Source organism: Pogona vitticeps, chromosome 4 (assembly GCF_051106095.1).
Source record: "Pogona vitticeps strain Pit_001003342236 chromosome 4, PviZW2.1, whole genome shotgun sequence".
In the NCBI taxonomy this organism is placed as follows: domain Eukaryota; kingdom Metazoa; phylum Chordata; class Lepidosauria; order Squamata; family Agamidae; genus Pogona; species Pogona vitticeps.
The window spans coordinates 233652120-233674859 of NC_135786.1; the positions used below are offsets into that span (position 1 = coordinate 233652120).

The 22740-nt window shown below is 41.3% G+C and overlaps 2 protein-coding genes across 2 annotated transcripts; both read left to right on the forward strand.

Moving 5' to 3' along the window:
* Window positions 1–1643: 1643 nt before the first annotated feature.
* On the forward strand, window positions 1644–4808 carry LOC110091089 (proto-oncogene Mas). The gene is made up of 2 exons (XM_020815065.3): window positions 1644–1782; window positions 3764–4808. Exon 2 carries the CDS (start codon window positions 3766–3768, stop codon window positions 4744–4746), a length of 981 nt encoding a protein of 326 aa, XP_020670724.3. The 5' UTR covers window positions 1644–1782; window positions 3764–3765; the 3' UTR covers window positions 4747–4808.
* Window positions 4809–8990: 4182 nt separating this feature from the next.
* Window positions 8991–22021, forward strand: LOC110091082 (mas-related G-protein coupled receptor member H-like). The gene has a single exon (XM_078391671.1). It carries the CDS (start codon window positions 18890–18892, stop codon window positions 19901–19903), a length of 1014 nt encoding a protein of 337 aa, XP_078247797.1. The 5' UTR covers window positions 8991–18889; the 3' UTR covers window positions 19904–22021.
* The last annotated feature ends 719 nt before the right edge of the window (window positions 22022–22740 follow it).

The following is a 22740-nucleotide window of genomic DNA, read 5'->3' on the forward strand; positions in this document are numbered from 1 at the left end:
GACTCTGGTTTTCATCAGTTCACCACTTCTAACCCAAAGAAAAAGCAATTTTCAGGGCTGTTTTCAACAAGTAGGAAGGGTATTAGCAGAAAAGACTATCTTGTAAACCATCTTGACTCCTGTCATGAGTGTTGTCAACATTCAGGCTGCCTTTTGCTATGCAAAGCTTGGTATCTTTTTTCCTGCTGCCAACACGAGGACAACATTGTGCAGCAATTTCAGGCCATTTCCTGGCTTTTTGAGTTGTGGATTTTTGTCCGACTTTGAAATCAACAGAAAATTTGGAAGTTTATAAATTGTACAAGCAACTCCTGTATTGGTGCTGTTGCCAAGGGCTTGGGTGCACAGATTGTAGCATTTTGTTATTATAAATGCTTGTGTTGTCTGTTTTATATAAATGCAGATAAGAAGAGATCCATTTTCTGAAATTTCTTTCGCAAGATTGATCACCATGTAAGCAAACAGACTCATAGAATGTAGAAGGGCAAGAGATGTAGTGACTTGGGCCTGTGCCCTCTCTAAGGCTTCAGTGGTTGGAATATCCAGAGGATCTCTAGAGTTACAGCAGCAGTTCAATTTACCAATATTATATATGCTTCCAATTTCCTCTTTGTTCGGTTCAAGCCTCTAGTTTCCTTTAAAGCATTTAAACTCCAGGAAATCCAATAAATAAAGGTATTCTTGCATCTCCCTATCTTCACTGCGGGAGGTGCAAGAGCCTATAGCTCTCCCCTGGTAATGGTTTCCCTTGGCATTTAGTCCAGTCATGTCCGACACTTGGGGGTGGTGCTCATCCCCATCTCCAAGCCGTAGAGCCAGCGTTTATCCGTGGACAGTTTCCGTGGTCACGTGGCCAGTGCAATTACACATGGAACGCTGTTACCTTCCCACTGTGGTGGTACCTACTTATCTACTCACATTTACATCCTTTTGAACTGCCAGGTTGGCAAGAGCTGGGAGAAGTGACGGGAGCTCACTCCATCGCATGGATTCAATCTTACGACAGCTGGTCTTCTGACCTTGCAGCACAGAGGCTTCTGCGGTTTAACCTGCAGTGCCACCACATCCCCCTTAGCTTATAGCTCTCCCACTATCTTACAAATACTCCTGATTTGGTCTGCTTTCACATGTTGGTCCGAAGACAACACAGATTCCTACATGAAATTCTTCTTCAAAACCTCTGAGCCAAGAGTTTCTGCACATGCAGGACAGCTTTTTGTATTTCTGTGCAACTGAGCTCTATCATCAGTGGTTAAATCAGATTTCAGATTATATCTGTGTATAGGTCTGTTTGGACTTCTCATGGAAAGCTGTAAAGGATTTGATTTCCATCACACAGGGATCAATACCTGGTATGGGATGTCACTCCAGGTTACTCTTTTGCACATCACTCCCATTGAAAGACTTTGGGGCTCTGCTAAAACAGAAAGTAGATTCCATAGGCTCAAAGCCCTGCCTACCCATTATGACACTCTTCCTCAAGGCATCCACTTGTCATCAAAATTGCACAAACTTCCTGGCTTGAGGGTATTTTTGCAGTTGTGTACATTTCCTGGCAATAGACTTTGTCTGTTTCCAGTGCTGAAGTTAAAAAAAAGAGGCTTTACTTTTTTCAAAGGATCTCTTTATCATTCTCTGTTCAAGATCTTGTCAGCAGTGGTAGAAGGGCAAGAACCCTGGAATACAGAGGAGGGATTATGACCACGTTCCAGGGATTCTAAAAGGGGAGCACCTGCAATCAATGACACTTATCTGTGCACGAATATATGTGATTGAATGAAGGTAGGGTATTTTATGCATGGCATCCTGTATCTGTATGCCTCATTCTGCTTTTCCATCTCTGTCTCTCTCCTCCCTCTCTCTAAACCTCCTCAACACTTATCAAAAATGCTATTTCTCTAAAACATTTTGATGGATCTCGTAGATCTTCTCCTAAGCAAAAGGATGTTACAAAATGCTTCCAAAGTTGTGGTTTTTTCCTGATCCTTTATTTTGTGTGAAGCATCAACACAGATGGAAGGGGACTATGTTATTCCTGCTAACCCCCAACATTCACCTACCTATGAGGGAGGTTATTGGAATTGTGTTCTCTCTATTATTCATGGGCGTTCCCACAGAAAGTGGAAGTCTAATAGGCAGAGTTTTAACTCACATGGAGACCCCCTTGGAGAGCATGGGAGGAGGGTGGAACTGGTGACAAATTTAGGGAAGGGATTTAATGCTCCTTCTTTGAGTGCTGATGCAATAGGCTTTCGTAAAGTCTGGAGTAAAGAGGACTTAATTTTTTTTTACAACAAAAAAAATCATAAAGACTCGCTGGTCTTATCTGACATACGTTTGTGTGCAGACACTTACAGAGAGGGTCCATGAAATCATAAAACATAAGATACATTGTCTTGTGCCACAAACAATTAACCTCCAAACAATTCAGTATTAGGAAAGGAGACAAGAATCTTGTAAATAAAAACGAATCAAGCTTGACAACTGGTTTCATTCCTCGACATAGGGATGAATGGGGAATAAATCAGCCTTTAGTATAAAAATTAGACAAGCAAATGAACAAACAAATAATCCTGTGAGGAAACTGGGCTTCCCAGAGACTTGTGAAAACGTTTATATTTATAGCTGCAGCTGTAGAAGAGGTACCTATGCAAGCATTATAGGCAAAAACAAAATAAAAAGTAAATAAAAAGACAAAACCTCGGTGTAATCTTAAAGATTAACTTCTATGTTTTTAACTGTGAGTTTTCATGGACGAGTCCATGTCATCAGACCCCCTTTCACCCATAACACTTTTATATTCAGATGTAATCAGCTTTTGGTAGACTGTGAAGGCAATACATCATCTGTACACTTTATTAAACAGAGACAGAAATGTATTTCAGGGACACCTGCAAAATTAACTGTTATACTTTAATGTGAACTTTTGGGGGGCAAGTCCGAAGAAGTGGCCTTCTCCACGAAAGTTCATATTTAAATATAGCAATTAGGCTTTACAGTGCCACAATTGTCTTTTGTTTTGGCTTGATGTACTGTATTAAATGTGTTGCATGCAGCTTAAAACAACTCTTATTTTACTCAGTATGTGTGAGGGAGAAAAATCTAGATTAGCCTACCTAAAGGGAGGGAGGGAAAATGACAAGTTTACCTCAGTCTGTTTTCCCATCAATACCAATCCAAGAGGTGAGAAGAAAGTTGCCTTGTTTTGTTTAACACTAAGGGGGCACGTTTATAGGGTGAGACAGTCTTCTGGGGAAAGTATGACCCCTTTCGTGGTGGAAATAAACAGAATTGGGACCCTGTGCACTTAACAAAACAAGGTATTTTAAGCTTCATGCTATGCATTTGACACAATAGGTAAAATCCTGTTGCTGACAGTAGTCATACCAGAGTAGGCCCATTGGACTAGTGGAGATTTTGTGAGTTAACTCCTCTAGGAGTTGGCACATTGATTCAAATGGGTCTAGTGTAACTGAGATGTCCTTTAGCACAGAGTAGGGCAAATTGGAATCAATGGAACATATGGAGAAATTGACTTCCCACTGTTTCAATTGGCCCACTCATATGCAACTTACTACACAAAGCAACAGAATTTCAACCATTGTGTCATTTAAGACGAAACAGCAAAAGGTACATCACCTCAAGCTAAATACATAAATAATGGAGTTTCAGATGGATTCCTTGCTGAAAGACTTTGCTTCATATTTAGGGCTGAGTTCCACAGCAAAATCTAATTCCGAGCCTGTTTCTTTTCTTGCACCAGGCATGCAAAGACTCAACACGATGATCAACTTCAGCCTAACAACCTTATCCCTTTCTGATGCTGGAAAGAAATATGACGGAACGTACAATGAAACTGGTCTTCCAGATAAAAGTAGCAACTGTCACGATCCAGGGCTAGACAAGGAAGTCCTTGTGTTTGCTATCTTCACCGTGCTTTTTTGCATTTTGGGGATTCTGGGGAATGGAATTGTCATCCACCTGCTTGGCTCCAGCAAGAGGAATACATTCACGATGTATATTCTTAACCTGTCCATTGCTGACTTTGGTTTGGTTACAGCTGAACTGATCATAGAAATACATTGGTTTGTGACACACCTGTACTGCGGCTTTCCATATCATTCGTTTCAGACAGTGTTCCTCATTATGTACAGTACGGGACAATTTATATTGACGGTCATCAGCATTGACCGCTGCATGTCGCTCTTCTTCCCAATTTGGTATCGATGCCGACGTCCATCACATTTACCCTTCATTCTGTGCATCATCATATGGGTCCTCTCTCTCATCCTCGGCGGAGTTCACCATATTCTCATTGTTACTACAAGCCTTGGGGACTCTAATCTAATGTACCAGTTTATCGTAAATGCCGTGCTTTGCCTCCCACTGATGACAGTTTCCAGCCTGACCCTGCTCATCAAAGTTTACTTTGTGTCAAACCAACAGAAAAGGGGAAAACTTTTGCTAGCGATTCTCCTTACCCTCATCTTCTTCCTGATCTTGGCTTTCCCACTTAATGCTTTTTACTTTACCATCTATATTTTCCACACAATCCATCCCAATCTTGTGCATTATGGCTACTTGTGCGCCTGTATAAACAGCAGCATTAACCCCCTGATCTATTACATTGTTGGGAGAGTGAAGATGGGCAGAGCTAAGCAGAGCATGAAAGACATACTTCAGAGGATGTTCAAGGAGGAAGAACAGTCTTCAGAAGAAATGGAGACAACTGAAGGTAAAATATGATGACTCCAAGAAATAATATCTTCCGAGTAGATTGCATCAGTCATTCACATTTCTTCCAAGTAAATTTGAACTGTACTGTTTGTAGACCTCCAGGGCCTGTTTTCACCATGGCCTACTCATCACAAGGTGCCCACAGAATCTCAGCCTTCAGCTGTATGATGGCAAATACTTTGGCAGAACCCCGCAGCACAAGGTCCATAGACTGTGGCCTTACCATGTTAACTTAAAGAACATATAATGGTTTAAGACAAAACCTTGTTTACTCTTATGCCTGCTACGTTGGTAGACACCTGTTCTTTTGGGCTGCAAAACCCCTTCAGGACCGGCCAGCATTGCTGATAAGCAGAACTGTAGTTCAAACCTGTAGTTCAAAGCTGAAAATTTCAGAATGTATACATTATTGAAACAGAGACGTCTACATTGGCTTGTGCATGTCGTGAGAATGACTGATGGTTGGATTCCAAAAGATCTCCTGTGTGGAGAATTAGTGCAGGGAAATCTCCCCAGAGGGAGACCACAGCTGCAATACAAGGACATCTGCAAGCGGGATCTGAAGGTCTTAGGAATGGACCTCAACAAATGGGAAACCTTGACATCTGAGCGTTCAGCCTGGAGGCAGGCGGTGCATCATGGCCTCTCCCAATTTGAAGAGATGCTTGTACAGCAGGCCGAGGCAAAGAGGCAGTCCCGAAACAAGCAAAACCAGGGAGCTGGACACGGAACAGATTATATTTGTCTTCAATGTGGAAGAGATTGTCACTCTTGAATTGGCCTTCTCAGCCACACTAGACGCTGTTCCAAGACCTCCATACAGAGCATTCTACCATAGTCTCTTGAGACTGAAGGATGCCTACAGGAGTTCAAACCATCTACAGAGTGCCTATGTTCAGGAAGAAAAGCTCTCTCCAATGTTTATTAAATTGGGACCTAGAAAACTGAGAGAGAAGGAGAGAGAAGGAATAATAAAAATGATGGCTGAAGAAATCAACTACCTGGAGGAGTTGAACAGAAAAGTACTCTATATTCAGTGACCGGAAATCATAAGATCTGTTCCCGGGCCCAATCCATGTAGATAGACTAGGCCTATTTTGCTATGCAAGGCAATTACGTTGCATCAACATGGATATCTATATGCAGATAGGATATGAAATTCAAACCCATACCCAGCCATGTGGTTTCCATGAAAGATTTTTTTCCCCTCTAGAACTTAAGAAAACATTCAGATTCTTTGCAGTGGAAGCCAGGCTAGCTCCATCTTTGATGTTTTTCCACAGACCAGGAAATAAATTATTGTTAAATAGATAAAACAAAATAAACCTTTGCTATCTGAGATGATTTGTGGCTAAACTGAATTTTTTCAGTTGTTTGGTCCTCCTAGTTCCTTCTTAATGGTGCGTTTTTACTGTTTTTGTGTATTTGCCAGGTGTAGTTTTAACAATGGGTTTTGATGTTTTAATTTTAACCCTTTACTGTGCAATCTCAAAACAGTATCCTTCCTGAATTATAGACTGTTGGGAACACAAAATGTGACTTGTCATATGAAAAATCCTTGTGAGAACATTTCACTGGTTTGGTTAAGCTCTCCTGAAAAGCAAATCATGAGGCGCCCTCTGTTAACCTCTGCGAATATGGAAAAATTATGACAAAACAACGATCTATCAAGAAAAAAAAACACTGCCTGTCCAAGGGTTTTTGGGTGATGTCTGCTCCTTACTCACTGGGAAACCCAGTTCTATCAGCTGTATTTTAGGATGCCATACTATTCAGTGCCAGGTTGTTCTCCTATGATTGTGGATAGAGGGATACAGGAGTGAACCTCTGAGGGTGTGTGACCAGTTGAAACAAGATTCCTTGAACCATTTCTGATAGGAGGGAACAATTCAAATAAAATATTATAACTTTTGAAACCTGTCCATATGTTGCAATGTGACTCCAGATAGGATGTATAAGGTGTCTCTGCAGTATTAAGAGTGTTATTTGTCTGTCTGTCTGTCTATCTGGTTGGTTGATTAGCTGGCTGGCTGGCTGGCTGGCTGGCTGGCTGGCTGGCTGGCTGGCTGGCTGGCTGGCTGGCTGGCTGGCTGGTTGGTTGGTTGGCTGGCTGGCTGGCTGGCTGGCTGGCTGGCTGGCTGGCTGGCTGGCTGGCTGGCTGGCTGGCTGGCTGGCTGGCTGGCTGGCTGGCTGGCTGGCTGGCTGGCTGGCTGGTTGGTTGGCTGGCTGGCTGGCTGGCTGGCTGGCTGGCTGGCTGGCTGGCTGGCTGGCTGGTGAAAATATATTTACCCCACCTTTCTCCTTAAAAAGGAATTAAGGCGCCTTACCTTATTAAAAAACTAAGGGACGTGGTGGCGCTGTGGGCTAAGCTGCAGAAGCCTGTGCTGCAGGGTCAGAAGACCGGCAGTCGTAAGATCGAATCCACGCGACGGAGTGAGCTCCCGTCGCTTGTCCCAGCTCCCGCCAACCTAGCGGTTCAAAAGCATGCAAAAATGCAAGTAGATAAATAGGGACCACCTTGGTGGGAAGGTAACAGCATTCCGTGTCTAAGTCGCACTGGCCATGTGACCACGGAAGATTGTCTTCGGACAAATGCTGGCTCTATGGCTTGGAAACGGGGATGAGCACCGCCCCCTAGAGTCCACGACTGGACAAAAATTGTCAAGGGGAACCTTTACTTTTACCTTATTAAAAGGCAATATTTAAAGCTGAAGGCAGTGAGTGTACAAATAACTAAAAAGGATCAAACAGTTACCACACTAGAAAAGAGAAAACAAAAGCAACAGTGAAATGGGCAATAGGACCTGAAAGAGCCTTATTCTTCCATAAATAGACAATAGTCCATTTAAGAATCAATAGTCTATATAAGAACCCCTCTGAGGCAGCCAGTCACAGAGGGAAAGCTGGCCTGAAGAGAGTATAATATGGACTGGCTCTGTGCCAAATGTGGAAACATCTGGACAAGTATTTTTAAAGATCTAATTTGTCATTTATTTTCTAAAAAACCCAGCAGTTCACTCACCCACATGGTCATGGAACGTGTTGGTGTCATTTTTTTTCTGAGCTTGTAACACATTCGGTAGTTATTTTTCAATTGCCTACCACTGCTTCCTGAAAAGGAAATGATTCCTCTTGCATGCGTTCTGAACATTTCAATATAACCCATCCTGTCATTTGGAAGACATGGGACCTGAAAGAGCCTTATTCTTTCATCATGACTGGCAGTACGTGCTCACTGGATCATTTCATTGCCATTGCCCAAACATCTTGCCAGTCCTTTAGAAAATCAATGAAGCTCAGGATGTGGTCACACTGACAATAAGAACTGCAATTCAGAGTCATTTAAAGCAATTTAGAAGTCATCGTTTACACAATATAAAGGTGGAATTTGGGCTGCAAAAAGATTTTTTTTTTCAACTTGCATTTTAAAATGCCTGCCTTATAAATTTGATTCAAATTTCAGCAGTGTAGATGCCAAAATCAAATTAGAACACTAGAAATAAATTGATTTCCATTTAGTACCTGTGAATGTGGCCACCGGTTTAAATACTATTTGAATTGAACCTGATTTTTTTTGTAAATGCTGAACTGAAATTGATTTAAATTGACAATATGACCAAAGCCTCACTGTGTTGAATGGAGCTTATTTTGGGGCAAGATGGTAGACTGGGATTTCAGCCTTCCCATAGGCATGAGGGTTTTAACACAGATACGGGGTACTCAAGGGTTGATGAAAGGGGAAGAGAGAGGACATAGAGAAAGAGGGAAAGTGAAGGAGAAGAAAAATCATGGGGTGAGGAAAGACAATGAGAGAGGCAATTAGAGACGCTCAGAAGCCACAGAAAGAGACACAGAGATGCCACAGGAAAAGAGAGAAAGAGATCAAGAGAGAGAAAAGGGAGATGAGACACAGAAAAAGAGAGGAGAAACAGAGGTGGGAGAGAAGGAGAGAAAGAGAGAGAATCCACACAGAGAAAAGACAGAAAGGAAGGAGGTAAAGACAGAGAACAGAGAGCCAGAGGCAGAAAGAACAGCCATTGTGAGAGAGGAAGGAACCTGGAGAGCAGGGGAGCCAGTGAGAAACTGAAGACCTCAGTTTTTCAGGTGCATAGAAGTGTCGAATTCTGCTTCTAAATGCTTGGAAAAAATAAAGTACAAAGTCATCCTCCATCTTAAAGCTTAATAAGCAACTGCATCCACACATAGAAGATGGCTGAAATACCAAGAGAAGACAGAGAGACCAGCTAATGGAATGTCACCGTCAACATGCAGGTACAGTGGACCCTTGACTTACAGACGGCTTGACTTACAGTCTTTTTGAGTTACAGACTTCTCTGGCCGCAAAATTTAGGTTTGACTTGCAGACTGAGATTTGACTTACAGACCAGAAAAAAACCAAAATGGAACAAAAACGGCCTGTTACGGGATTAATCGGTTTTCAATGCACTGTCGGTCAATGGAGACTTGACTTATAGACTTTTTGACTTGAGAACCGCCTTCCAATACGGATTAAGTTCTCAAGTCAAGACCCCACTGTATAGAGCTTGGGATGTTCTGTTTGTTTGTTTTTTCACCACAAATAACAAAATTCAGCAGGAATTCCCTCAAACCAGAATTCTAATATCTTTAGTAACAAAACAAAACAAAATCAAGGTTCTCAGAGAGTTTTAGGACCCTCACCTGTTCCCTGTCAAGGACTTCTCCACAATGGTCATTAAAGCATGGACGTGGGTGGAGATTTCTAAGCTCCATGGGAACAGCAAAACACCCTCCACAAGGTCTAAAGAACAGAGAGACTCCCCTCTCCTAATCCCTCCATCCCTCCCTCTCTTCGCTTTCTCTCATCTCCTCAAGAATAACGGCAGCCTTTGGTTTGATGACTTCAACCTTAAATCAGGGATTGACAATCTCGAGAGGAGCAGGGACCACACAAGTCCATCCTTGGAGGGTTTCTCCTCCCCCTAAAAAAAGTCTTCTTTAAATCAAAAATGTTTCTAGCTCCTTCTAGTGGTGATTTTTTTAAAGAAATAAAATTAAATTAAAATAGCCCTGTGAACTGCTGAGATGGAAAACATGGTAAAATGATGCCCTCTGCCTGATGGAGGACACAAGGGGCTTTTCTGAAGCAAAAATGGGGGAAAAGGTGTAAGAAGTTTTGATAAGCCCTGAGGGCCTTTTGCAGCCCATTGCCATATGTCACTCACTCCTGGGACTTGGTTTCTTTTAGCACAAGTCAGAAACACAAACCCACACACCACACATATATCCACACACACATATATAAAATAAGAACTAAGTACATGCCATGTAGAAAATAAGAATGCAAGGGGAGCAATGCTGGCTCAGAGCTAAGTCCACCATACTTCTTTTATAGGGTCCAAACCAGCTGCCTATAGGATGCTAATGGACAACATTCTGAATGCACGTCACACAGCCCCCCTCCCTTCATGGACAAGGTGGTGCAGCTATAGAGAATCGTAATCATGGACATCTTGAAGAAGCAAGATTCTCCTTTAAACCAAGGCAAAAACCCACTCCACAACTGAATTTAAACCGTGTTCGGTTTTGCAATGGCCACACTGTTTAATTCCAAGGACACGAGGCAGGGGTGGTTGAGTCATGCAGCCTCATTTCGCTTCCAGGGTTGGCATTGACCCCGGAGCCACCCAAATGGCCCATTTCCTTCTATGGGTGGTCCATTAGCAGGAATTGAAGATGGAAGCAGCTTTCCTCTAATGGTCTTTAGCAACTGCTGCTGAGAGTCAAATGCCTAGAGGGAGAAAAGAAATGTACACATCAGCAAGTCTAAAGAACAATTCTCTCAAGAGTTGGTTGAAAATTTCCCACTCAGGGCTCCATGTAGAAGATTGCTTTTCCCACCCCCACCCCGGATAGAAACAAAGAGGCTTCTCCATGGCAATCAATGCATGAGGGAATGGAACCGGACATTTTATCCTGAAGAGAACCTCATATACCACCCTTAAGAAGCTGCTCAACATTCTTTCTTCAGCGCTGGAGGGATGAGATCTACTCAACTCTGAAAAAAAGGTTGCGGTTTAAACCCTGAAATTCTGGAAAGAGAACACCTGAAAGCATTCAACTCCCATTTCTTCAAGTCGGATGAAGAAGGTAAGACATCCTGCTTCCTTCCTGTATGATGCTCCCTCTTTTTTCTTGTCCCTTTCTCTCCATCCTTCCTTCAAAGGCATTTTTCCTGTATACCAAGAGCAAAGTACTGTAGCTACAGTTCAAAGATCTCATGAAGTTCTAAAAAATTGTTTATGTTAAACCCTTACTCCATACACAAACACATACTTTTGGCTAGATCCCATGTCAACAGCTCAACTGCAGGGTGGGGGGGAATCCAGTGCTTGGAAAATAGTCCAGTTTGGAGACACTGTGAGAAGTGAGAGCAGAGTTTTCTTACTGAAGCAGTGAAAGCTTGTTATCTCTGATCAGTGTTCAGACCAGTAGGTTATTGTTGTTGTTTAGTCGTTAAGTCATGTTTGACTCTTCATGACCTCATGGACCAGAGCACGCCAGGCCCCCCTGTCTTCCACTGCCTCCCGGAGTTGGGTCAAATTCATTTCAGTTGCTTCGATGACATTGTCCAACCATCTCGTCCTCTGTCGTCCCCTTTTCCTCTTGTCCTCACACTTTCCCAACATCAGGGTCTTTTCCAGGGAGTCTTCTCTTCTCATGAAGTTATAGGTTGCAGATAAGTAGGTTATAGATAAGCATTTTAAGTCATTAAAATGAAAACAGGAAACCCAACATGGATCAAGAGATTATGGTCCTGTGTTCAATCAACCATGGAAACTGATTGGAGGATTGGAAATAGTAAAGCCACTCCTTCAATATCTCATTTACCTTGATAACTCTATTGGGATTGCTAAAAGTCAGTTCCAATTCGATGGCACTTAACTAAGAATAATAATCTATAAGATCTTTTGCACTCTTGCAAGCAAATAGCAGACGGGCAGCTTTAATAGGCACATTGATTAAAATGATTTGGTAAATGCTAGTAGATAATGTCAAACTGAAAATAATGATGAAAATACTGTCAACTGCTGACAGCAAGTAGATGAATCTAACCATGTGTGGATTGAATAACATTGCCTGAAAAAGAGAGATAACCTGGTAAGAGAAAGATATTTTATATGATAACAACATTATTGTATGGTTTGCCTTTAACATCTTTCATGGCTCATAAAAGGATCAATGTACTCTACAAGGTGACTAAAATGTTTTATCTTGCACACACACAAAAATAATGTTTATGGCCATGCCATGCACAAAGAAAGATGTTCCTCCAACTAAGATACCCACCACCAGCAATCCTTGGCACAGAGCAAAAAATACCTCATTCACTCATCAACCAATCCAAAATGTAGCAAAGCACCCCGAAATTAGATAAGTTAAAAAAAACATTATGAGTTCACTCATGGTGCCACCTAGCACAACAGACCCTCTGGGCGCAGCCAGCATAACAGAAAAAAAAAAAAAAGCAAACAAGCGGCCAGCCATCCAAGTATTGGCAGTCCGTCACACACCAAAGCATGGAACAACAACACAACAGAAATATCCCAAGCTGTCTTTCAAGAAAAATAGCTGCTAGTAGAGATGGGCACAAACTGAATTACAAATCAGAAAAAGTGACACATCGGACTGGCTTGTGGTTCAGTTGGGGATTCTGTTTTGCCAAAATAGAACAAAGTGCTGAACTTTTTCCCCCTCAGCACCTCATTTTGCTTTGGCAAAATGGATGCCTGCTGGCCCCCTTCCCACGATCTCGATCACTTCCCTACCTTATCCGGTTGCCACTGACACTGCTGTCTCCAACGCAGCTGCCATTGTCAGAGACAGTGGGATAACCGCTTAACCCAGTGGTCCCCAACCTTGGGCCTCCAGATGTTCTTGGACTTCAACTCCCAGAAATCCTGACCAGCAGAGGTGGTGGTGAAGACTTCTGGGAGTTGTAGTCTGAGAACATCTGGAGGCCCAAGGTTGGGGACCACTGCCTTAACCCACTAGGCACAACCCAAAAACGAAACTGTGAACTGGTTTAGTTTTCCAGTTAGTTTGTGGTGGCTTGTAGTCCCATGTCTAACCATAAACTACAAACCATCAGAAGTCACCATTTTTAGATCTGTGCCCATCTCTAGTTACTACCTGTGGAGGCTAGTAGCACACTAGCACAATCATAACAATCCACTCCCCTGCCCACAAAACCTCACAGAAGGAAAACAAGACAGTTCCCACTAAAAAGCCACCAAAAAGGTTTACTTTTAACAAAATAAATGCACACTAAATTAACCAAATAGCATTGGAGAGAATTAATCAAACAGAAAACACACACATACACACATGGGAAAGAAAAATATTTATTTTAAAAATGCACTCTCAAAAACCAAGAAAAACAAAGGCCAAAAAAGAAATCACCCTCACTCTACTTGAATGTGCAGAGATCTTTCTACACAGTACCTTGATGCCTTCTCTTTCTTCTTTGAATCTTCTGGATTCAAATAGACAGGCACCAGGCAGTAATCCTAAATGGAGGGCATCAGCCGCCTAGAGTGGTCGTATTGACCAGATAGGTGAGGTACAAATAGAATAAATAATAATAATAATAATAATAATAAATAAATCAGGAAGAACCCAGCAAAAAGTGATCCCTCTCACAATTTAGCTATTTTAATATGTCAAAGTTTGTTACCTTACTTGTTTAAGAATATTAGAACAAATGAGGGGGTATAGAAAATGCCTCTAATACTGCTTTAAATTATAGTACTTTCAAACTTGCTACATAAAAGTATTGTTTACTATAAGAATTCTTTAAACAATGAATCAATCTGATAAGCAAAGTCACTGAGATCATTTGGCAACTCCTTATTTCATTTTAGTATCCAATGTATACACAAGAGAATATTAAACACTGATATCTGATGGGCAATTGGTGTAAATACAGGCAATTAAACACCTGTAAGCAGATGTGTGACATAAGCATGTTCATGTTTAAGTAGACATTTGTGCTATCAAGCAGGTAAAGTAAACAATAGTTGCTTAGAAGTGAGGGATAACCACAGTGGATAACCAGTGCTTCATAGCAGAATATAAACAGTTATGCTCACTCATATAATCAGAAGAAGGAGCTGCGACAGACAACTTATCCAAGGAGACAGATATAGAAGTGGCTCCAAATAATGGACTGCTTAGACATTAATAGCTAAATGAAGACAGTCTATTACAGTCTATTGCTAAGTCTACTAGACTGTAATAGCTAAAATGTATTTATTTATTTTATTTAAAATATTTTTACCCAGCATGTCTCCCCGAAAGGATCCAAGGCAGCGTGATGGGTGAGCTCTGTTTAAAAATGCTTTTGTAAATTATATCATTGTTACGTCATTGGTATAGTATAGTATAGTACAGTATAGTACAGTACAGTACCGTACCATACCGTCTAGTCTAGTCTACTCTAGTCTAGTCTAGTCTAGTCTAGTCTAGTCTAGTCTAGTATAGTATAGTATAGTATATAAATTATTATTCTAAATGAATGTTATCTATATGTTTTGGTTTGGTTTTCTTGGCTACTAAATAATATTAGGGGAAATGATTCTTGTAACCTATCGTTCCTATATTTTTCTAGGAATCATAAAATTTCCAACATGAAGATCATGAATAAAACAAGACCTCTTGTTTCGTAAGTAAATTGTTATATGTATGTTATAGAATATTTTGCTTGAGCTGTGTACAATTTATTCAAGCTTCTTTCTCCAAGAATCATCCAACTACTGTATAATTGCCCTCATTTCATATGCTAGCAAGGTTATGCTCAAAATCCTACAAGGTAGGCTTCAGCAGTATGTGGACCAAGAACCCCCAGAAGTACAAGCTGGATTTCGAAGGGGCAGAGGAACTAGAGACCAAATTGCTAACATGCACTGGATAATGGAGAAAGTCAGAGAGTTCCAGAAAAATATCTACTTCTGCTTCATTGACTATGCAAAAGCCTTTGACTGTGTGGACCACAGCAAACTATGGCAAGTCTTTAAAGAAACGTGAGTGCCTGACCACCGTATCTATCTGCTGATAAATCTCTATGTGGGACAGGAAGCAACAGTTAGAACTGGATATGGAAGAACTGACTAGTTCAAAATTGGGAAAGGAGTATAACAAGGCTGTATATTGCTCCCCTGCTTATTTAACTTATATGCGGAATACATCATGTGAAAGGCAGGACTGGAGGAATCCTAAACCGGAATTAATATTGCTGGAAGAAATATCAACAACCTCCGATATGCAGATGATACCACTCTGATGGCAGAAAGTGAGGAGGAATTAAAAAAAACACTTAATGAGGGTGAAAGAGGAGAGCACCAAAACCGGTTTGAAGCTCAACATAAAAAAACTAAGATTATGGCCACCGGTCCCATTACCTCCTGGCAAATAGAAGGGGAAGATATGGAGGCAGTGACAGATTTTACTTTCTTGGGCACCATGATCACTGCAGATGGAGACAGCAGCCACAAAATTAAAAGACGCCTGCTTCTTCGGAGGAAAGCAATGACAAACCTAGACATCATCTTAAAAAGCAGAGACATCACCTTTCTCACAAAGGTCCGCATAGTCAAAGCTATGGTTTTTCCACTAGCAATGTATGGAAGCGAGAGCTGGACCATAAAGAAGGCTGACCACCGAAGAATTTATGCTTTTTAATTGTGGTGCTGGAGGAGACTCTTGAGAGTCCGCTGGACTGCAAGGAGAACAAACCTATCCATTTTGAAGGAAATCAACCCTGAGTCCTCACTGGAGGAACAGATCCTGAAGCTGAGGCTCCAAGACTTTGGCCATCTGATGAGAAGAGAAGACTCCCTGGAAAAGACCCTGATGTTGGGAAAGTGTGAAGGCAAGAGGAGAAGGGGACGATGGAGGACGAGATGGTTGGACAGTGTCATCGAAGCTACCAACATGACTTTGACCCAACTCTGGTAGGCAGTGGAAGCCAGGATGGCCTGGAGTGCTCTGGTCCATGGGATCATGAAGAGTCAGACATGACTTAACGACTAAACAAAACAACAACAAAATAAGCACCTATTCCCTTTTGATGTTGTTCTCCAAACAGGTTGCAAGACGGGTCAGACAGGCAATTAATTCCTTCCAGCTGAAGGGGGGGGAAGCAATCAACCAAGCCAAAGAAAACAAAGAAAAAACAATCAAGGATGCAAGACATAATTCAAAGAAAACAAACCAAAAACATATCAACCATGCAAGACCCATTGCAAATGCAAATAAAATAAACAAAAAGCAATCAAGCAGATTGTGCAAGATCGGGAATGGGGGGAAAATCCAAAAAGCAACCAAACTCCCTAAGACCCATCGGTAATGGGGGAGAAAAATCCAAAAAGGAACCAAACCCCCAAGACCCATTGGAAATGGGGGAGAAAAATCCAAAAAACCAAGGAAAACCCCCAAGAGCCGTCACAGCACAGGAACATAACCCTCCCTAACCCAAAACCACACTGCAAAAATCCCAGAACAGTTTTTAAAAAGCAGAAAACAGTACCTTACCTTAACAGGCAGTTCCAAGCCTCCCTGCAAACACACACACGCTCAGATCGCACACTCGCTAACTGCTGGGGTGAAAGAGCTACAAAGAAGCAGCCTCTTTTGCCACCTACAGTTAACAATTTGAATTTCCCGCCTTTTTTCCCTGCCCTTTTCTGTTTGTAAGTGGAAACTCCGGTCGCAAGTAGAAGCAAAATTTTGCAGCCAGAGCTGGTCATAACTCGAAATGGTCATAAGTAGGGATGCTTGTAAGTTGAGGCACCACTGTATGGATTTATTTCCCATGACATCCAGGCTAGTATCTGAGACAAATTTTAAAAATGGCTCTACAACCACAATACTTCATTCAATGCTTCCAACAAATCCTCCAGTTTATAAATATATGGTGTGTTTTGTGTTTGGGTAAGAAGTGGCTAATTGATGAAAACAGAAGTCAGCTCCTGGATTTTCGTTTGCTTGGCATCACTTCTGAAAAGCTAACATAATATTAATATATTATTTCTTAGAGTCATAGAACAATTGACTTAGAAGGGGGCTATAAGGCCATCAATTCCAACCAACTGCTCAGTGCGGGAACCCTCATCAAAGCAGATCTGGCAGATAGTTGTCCATTTTTCTCTTGAATGCCTGTAGCATTGGTGCTCTCACCACTTCCCAAGGTAATGCCGTACTGCTCCAGGTTGTGCTGTTTTTCCTGATATTCAGCCTAAATCTGGCTTCCTGTAGCTTGAGCCCCTTTCCACAAGCAGGTAAAGGCTGTGAAAAGAGTCCTTCAAGTATGCTGTGAACCTGTGATTCAATAATGAAATGTTTCTTAAGAAACAATGGCCAGTTTAATTGGAGTATGGACTGCAATTATTTTTGATAGAAATAGTAAAAAGCCAAAGGAAAAAAAGGGGTGAAAATTAAAACTGATTTTGCCTGTATCAGAGAGCTATCAGAAATGGCAAAAGCTTGTATCAGATGAAATATATTTTAACAGGAAAAAAAGGATGCCAACGTCTGACATAAGATGAAAGCAGGCATATACATAAAAGGTAAGCATTTTAAGTCAGTAAAATGAAAATAGTATACTCAGTGTGGTGTTGTGGCTAGAGTGATGGAGCTGGACTAAGGAAGTCCACATCTGAATCCCTGCTCAGTCTTAGAAGCTCATGGGAGGGTGTAGAAACCATAAAGCCACTCCTTCAAAATCTCACTTATATTGAAAATCCTAATAGAGACTTCTTTGAGTCCACAGTCAGGAGCATACAGGCAGACCAAGAAGCACTCCAAGATGAAGGGTATCGGGAAGAACCCAGAACACAGTGACCCCTCCAACAAAGTATTGAAGCAAAGCAGTCCTCTTCTTCCGGGCCATTTTATAAAATTGACACACATGCTTTCTCCTGCCCCACACATGATGTTTGGGTCCTGATAGCAAACAGCACTCCTCACTGGGTTCCTGACACCCCACTACAAGTCCTCCTCTCCTGGACATTCCGATCAGCAGCTGACAGCCCTCGTATTAGGTTAAAAAATTATTGGGCCAGGTTTATGGACAAAACGTGAAACAAAGATTAAACAGAAGAGGAAACATGAAGGGAACACAAACATTTGTATATCTCTTTTTCTGAAAAAAAAAATGGATCGTACATGTTTTAGATGCTTGCTTTCATGAATTGCTAAAAGGACCCAAAATATGCAGACTCGTTTTATAGGGCTTTTATTGAAAACATCCGTAGCCCATCTATTTTTGGATATAGAACAAAAAGATGCTCAAGCTGGAGGGTTCTATTCATTGTAGAGACATTGGTTTACTTGGCTACTAACAGGAAAGGATTCTCCTAACCTACAGTTATTTTTTTTCTATAGGTATTGCAGGACTGTGATCGTGAATAACAAGACTTTAACAGCATGTGCTGGTGTTCGTTATGATAATGTTGCGTAAGTAAATTGCAGAACGATTTTATGAACAAATCAATATTAACAATGTATTCAACATTCAAGCTTCTTTCTGCAATCGATTGTGGATTCTAATTTTTTTCGTTGATTTCTATATTACAATGACCTGCTAATGTGTCACCCAAAGCAATTGAACCATTTCAATACAGTGGTGCCCTGCTTGACTATTACCCCGATAGATGACAAAATAGCTTCACGATGAGGTTTTTCGCTATTGCAATCGCAAAACGATGTTTCAATGGGGAAAATCCGCTTCATGACGATCGGTTCCCTGCTTCGGGAATCGATTTTTCACTTCCCGACAATCAAAAACAGCTGATTGTTGATTTTTCAAAATGGCCGCCCACTGCTTTCCAGACCTATTTCCGGAAGAGAGCGATCGAAAATGGCTTCCCTATGGAGGATATTCACTGGATTATGAGGTATTTCACCCATTGAAACACATTGAACTGGTTTTCAATGCATCTCAATGGGTTTTTTTCTTTCGCTTGATGGCGATATCGCATAACAGCGATTTTAACAGAATGTATTATTGTCGTCAAGCGGGGCACCACTGTACATGGGCAATCAAAATGGTAGCCATAGCTGTTCAAGCAGTTTATAATACATACTGATTTGATGTCTTTCTTCTAACAGGGTTATGATAGAAAGCATTGTGAGTCAAGAAGCTTTGGGAAGGATTTACACTCTTCCTGGATATTCAGGAGACAGCCTGACAACTTACCCACATGCAAATAAGAGTATTTTACTTCAACAGCCAAGTAATGGGACAAATGATCAATTTCTTGGTGATTTAACACAAAATCTCATCAACAGCTTCATTCTCATTGTTTGTCTTTCGGGCCTTGTGGGCAACGGAGTGGTCATCTGGCTTCTCGGCTTCCAAATTAAGAGGAACCCTTTCACCACCTATATCCTCAACCTCTCCGTAGCTGACTTTGGGGTCCTCATCAGTCTAATTAGTGCAGCTGCATGTGTGACTGTAAACTCCCCGAGAATTAACATTTTCTCTCGTCTTCTTTTTACCATATTTCTGGAACTTTTTTTCTGCACCTACTCTACTAGCCAGTTCCTATTGGTAGCCATTAGCCTTGACAGGTGTGTGGCTGCTCTTTTCCCCCTTTGGCATCGATGCCACCGGCCCCCACATTTGTCCATCATTATTTGTACCCTAGTATGGATCCTCTGCTTTCTGCTTGCTGGAATTCACTTCACTCTCCTCATGACAGGTATCTCTGAAGGTTCGCCGCTGTTCTTTCAGCTCATTGTGAATGTTCTGCTTGGCGCTCCCCTCATGCTCATCTCCACTCTCATCCTGTTCATTCAGGCGTACTGCAAAGCAAAACAATCTCAGCGAGGAAAGTTTGTCACAGCCATCTTACTCGCCCTCCTTTTCTTTCTTATCTTTGCTTTTCCTCTAAATCTGTTGTACATCATTTATTCATACTATGTGTCCTTTCCCAACCTGATATTTGTTGGTTTTGTGTGTGCTTCTTTGAACAGTAGTATCAACCCACTAATTTATTTCTTGGTGGGAAAAAGACAGAGGCAGAGTCACGCGAGGGTGTCCATCAAGGTGGCACTCCAAAGGGTTTTTGAGGATGAGCCAGACAGCAAAGGAGTGGAGAACACGCCACGTGAAACCCTGGAGTGATCAGATCAAGTTTAATATGGTCATAGACCAATATCCAAATGTGCAAGTAAAAGTACAAAAACAGTAAAACACATATATAAAACATACGCTAAGTTAAAAGCATCCTAACAAAGTAATACCTGGAGTGACAATATATAAGAATATGTATAATAGTATATATAAGAGTTTTGACCCAACTCCGGGAGGCTTTGACCCAACTCCGGGAGGCAGTGGAAGACAGGAGGGCCTGGCATGCTCTGGTCCATGGGGTCACGAAAAGTCAGACACGACTAAACGACTAAACAACAACAACAAATATATAAGAGCAGACCTTGGTCTAGATGGGCGGGATAGAAATCCAATACATAAATAAATAAATGAAATTAGAATGAAGTTAATTTCCATTTTAAAAAAAAAGTCCAAAACCTAAATATATTATAAAATAATGCAAAATTAATGCACTGTTTTCCAGATTCATAAGACTTTCATTGCTTAGGGCTAACTTTGGATGGAGCAGAAATAGATTCCACCTACGGCTGTCTGCTGTCTCTCTGTGACCTCTCTCTCTAAGAGCAGAAATGACCATTGGGTCCTGCTTCTCTAAATGCTTCTCTAAGCTCAGTGTACTTTGACAATACTAATACCGCATTCTCAGTATATTTTGTTCTTATTTCACTTCTCTTATGTTTTGCTTGAATCTTCATGTTATGATGAATGATATGTAATAATAATATAATATAATTCATGTTGTATTTGCATGCGCTGTGTGAACCATTTTGAGCACTGTGTATTGTGGAAAATGTAACATGTAACTAAAGTTAGTAACAATAATAATAATAATGTACAAACATATCAGGCTCCAATGTTTTTACTTATCTTTTCCTTCTTATTACTGTTCTGTCACTTCTTTTTTCTGTCTATAATCTTTTTTAAACATTAATCCTTGTTTATTGAGCTGGAGAATTGTGGTTCCACATGCATCCTTTCTTTTTTATTTAGTTATTTATTTAAAATATTTTTACACGCACCTTTCTCTTTAAAAAGGACCCTAGCTCCCTCATTAAAAGATAGTATGTAAAACCAATAACAATGAGCATACTAATACTAAAAAGGATGAAACAAAGAGAATATTAGAAAAAAAGTTAACAGAAGCGACACCAAAATCATTCAAAGCAGTGAGGTACAACAATTCGTTTAAAAACCCCTCTCAGGCAGTCAGTCACTGACGGAAAGCTTGCCTGAAGAGAACGGTCTTTGCCTGCTTGAAAGGACAGCAAAATGGCGCCTTTGACAACCTGAAAGGACAGCAAAATGGCGCCTTTGACAACCTGGAAGGACTTCAAAATGGCACCTTTGACAACCTGGAAGAACTTCAAAATGGCGCCTTTGACAACCTGGAAGGATTTCAAAATGGCGCCTTTGACACCTTGCTGGGATATTGTTTTAATTCCTGGTGAGCTGAGCCATGTCATAGCTGGACTGGTATGACTGGGAGCTGAGGCTTCAGACAGGTTCTACAGCCAACACACCGCTTTTCAGTCGTGGAACTCACACACACTCAGGAAGCAAAGGGGTAGTGTGGCTGAAGGGCTACATTCTAATACTCACACTAGTGTCTCTTTGCTCCCACAGGGAGGTTGCAACAATTCTATGCATGATCAGTCCAGCTGAATTATGCAGCAAAGGAAAGCAACTGCTTGAAATGGGGGAATATAGAGGGATGGACGTTGGTGCCAACTGATGTCCAAATGACACAGCCAGTTTTTTTCCCCAGAAATCTCAAGTCCTTTTGTTCCTCTACAACCAGCAGAATATGTTGGGACAGAATAAGGAGTTACCCTGCCCGCTGGCAGCTACCTCTTCGTGCCATGAGTGTATGCACATCACTGGAACAGAATGCAGCTATGACATTTAAGGTTTCCCACATTTACTGTATTTGTGTCCATTTCTGATGATGGAGATCATTTTTGATCTGGAATAGGTATATCATGTTGTGGAACTTGTGTTAAGAAATCAGACACTTTTGCAGTCTTGGTCTCTAAATCCAAAGTCTTCTTGTTTCTTTTTTGATAGTTTTTACTTTTGTGCACCACTTAACTGAACACATTTCATCTTGGTTCTTGGGGTCTGTCACATAAATTGATAGACATAATGAAATACACATTCAGTTATCACCACCAGTCCACCACCATGCAATAAATAAAAAATAGAAAATGCATACATAGAAAAAAGCAACACCATTTTCATGAGTTTCACAACATTTCATAAGCACTTCCAAAAAATTATGAAACACTGATTACATTGTATTCTCGAAAGCTTTCACGGCCGGGATCTGATGGTTGTTGTGGGTTTTTCGGGCTCTTTCGCCGTGTTCTGAAGGTTGTTCTTCCTGACGTTTCGCCAGTCTCTGTGGCCGGCATCTTCAGAGAACTGCAGTAGGAACTCTGTCCATGCTCTGTTGCTGTTTGTTGGATAGTTGAGTATTTATAGCTGTGGGAACAGCTTTTGTCCTTTTCAGGAAATAGGGTGATCAGTATGTTTTTGTTGTGGATGTATTGTTGTGATAAGGAGAACAACCTTCAGAACACCCCCCACAACCATTAATTACATTATTTGTTGTCAGTGTTATTTTTTAAAAAAGGAATCAACTTACTTACCAAGTGTCAGAGTCTGGAAGCTACTAGGTCAGTGGTCCCCAACCTTGGGCCTCCAGATGTTCTTGGACTTCAACTCCCAGAAATCCTGGCCAGCAGAGGTGATGGTTGGTGACCTACGTGGACTGTGGGGCAGTGAAACTTACCAGATTCTAATTTTGTTGTACTCCCAAGATTAATGTATATCAGTAACCTCTATTATTA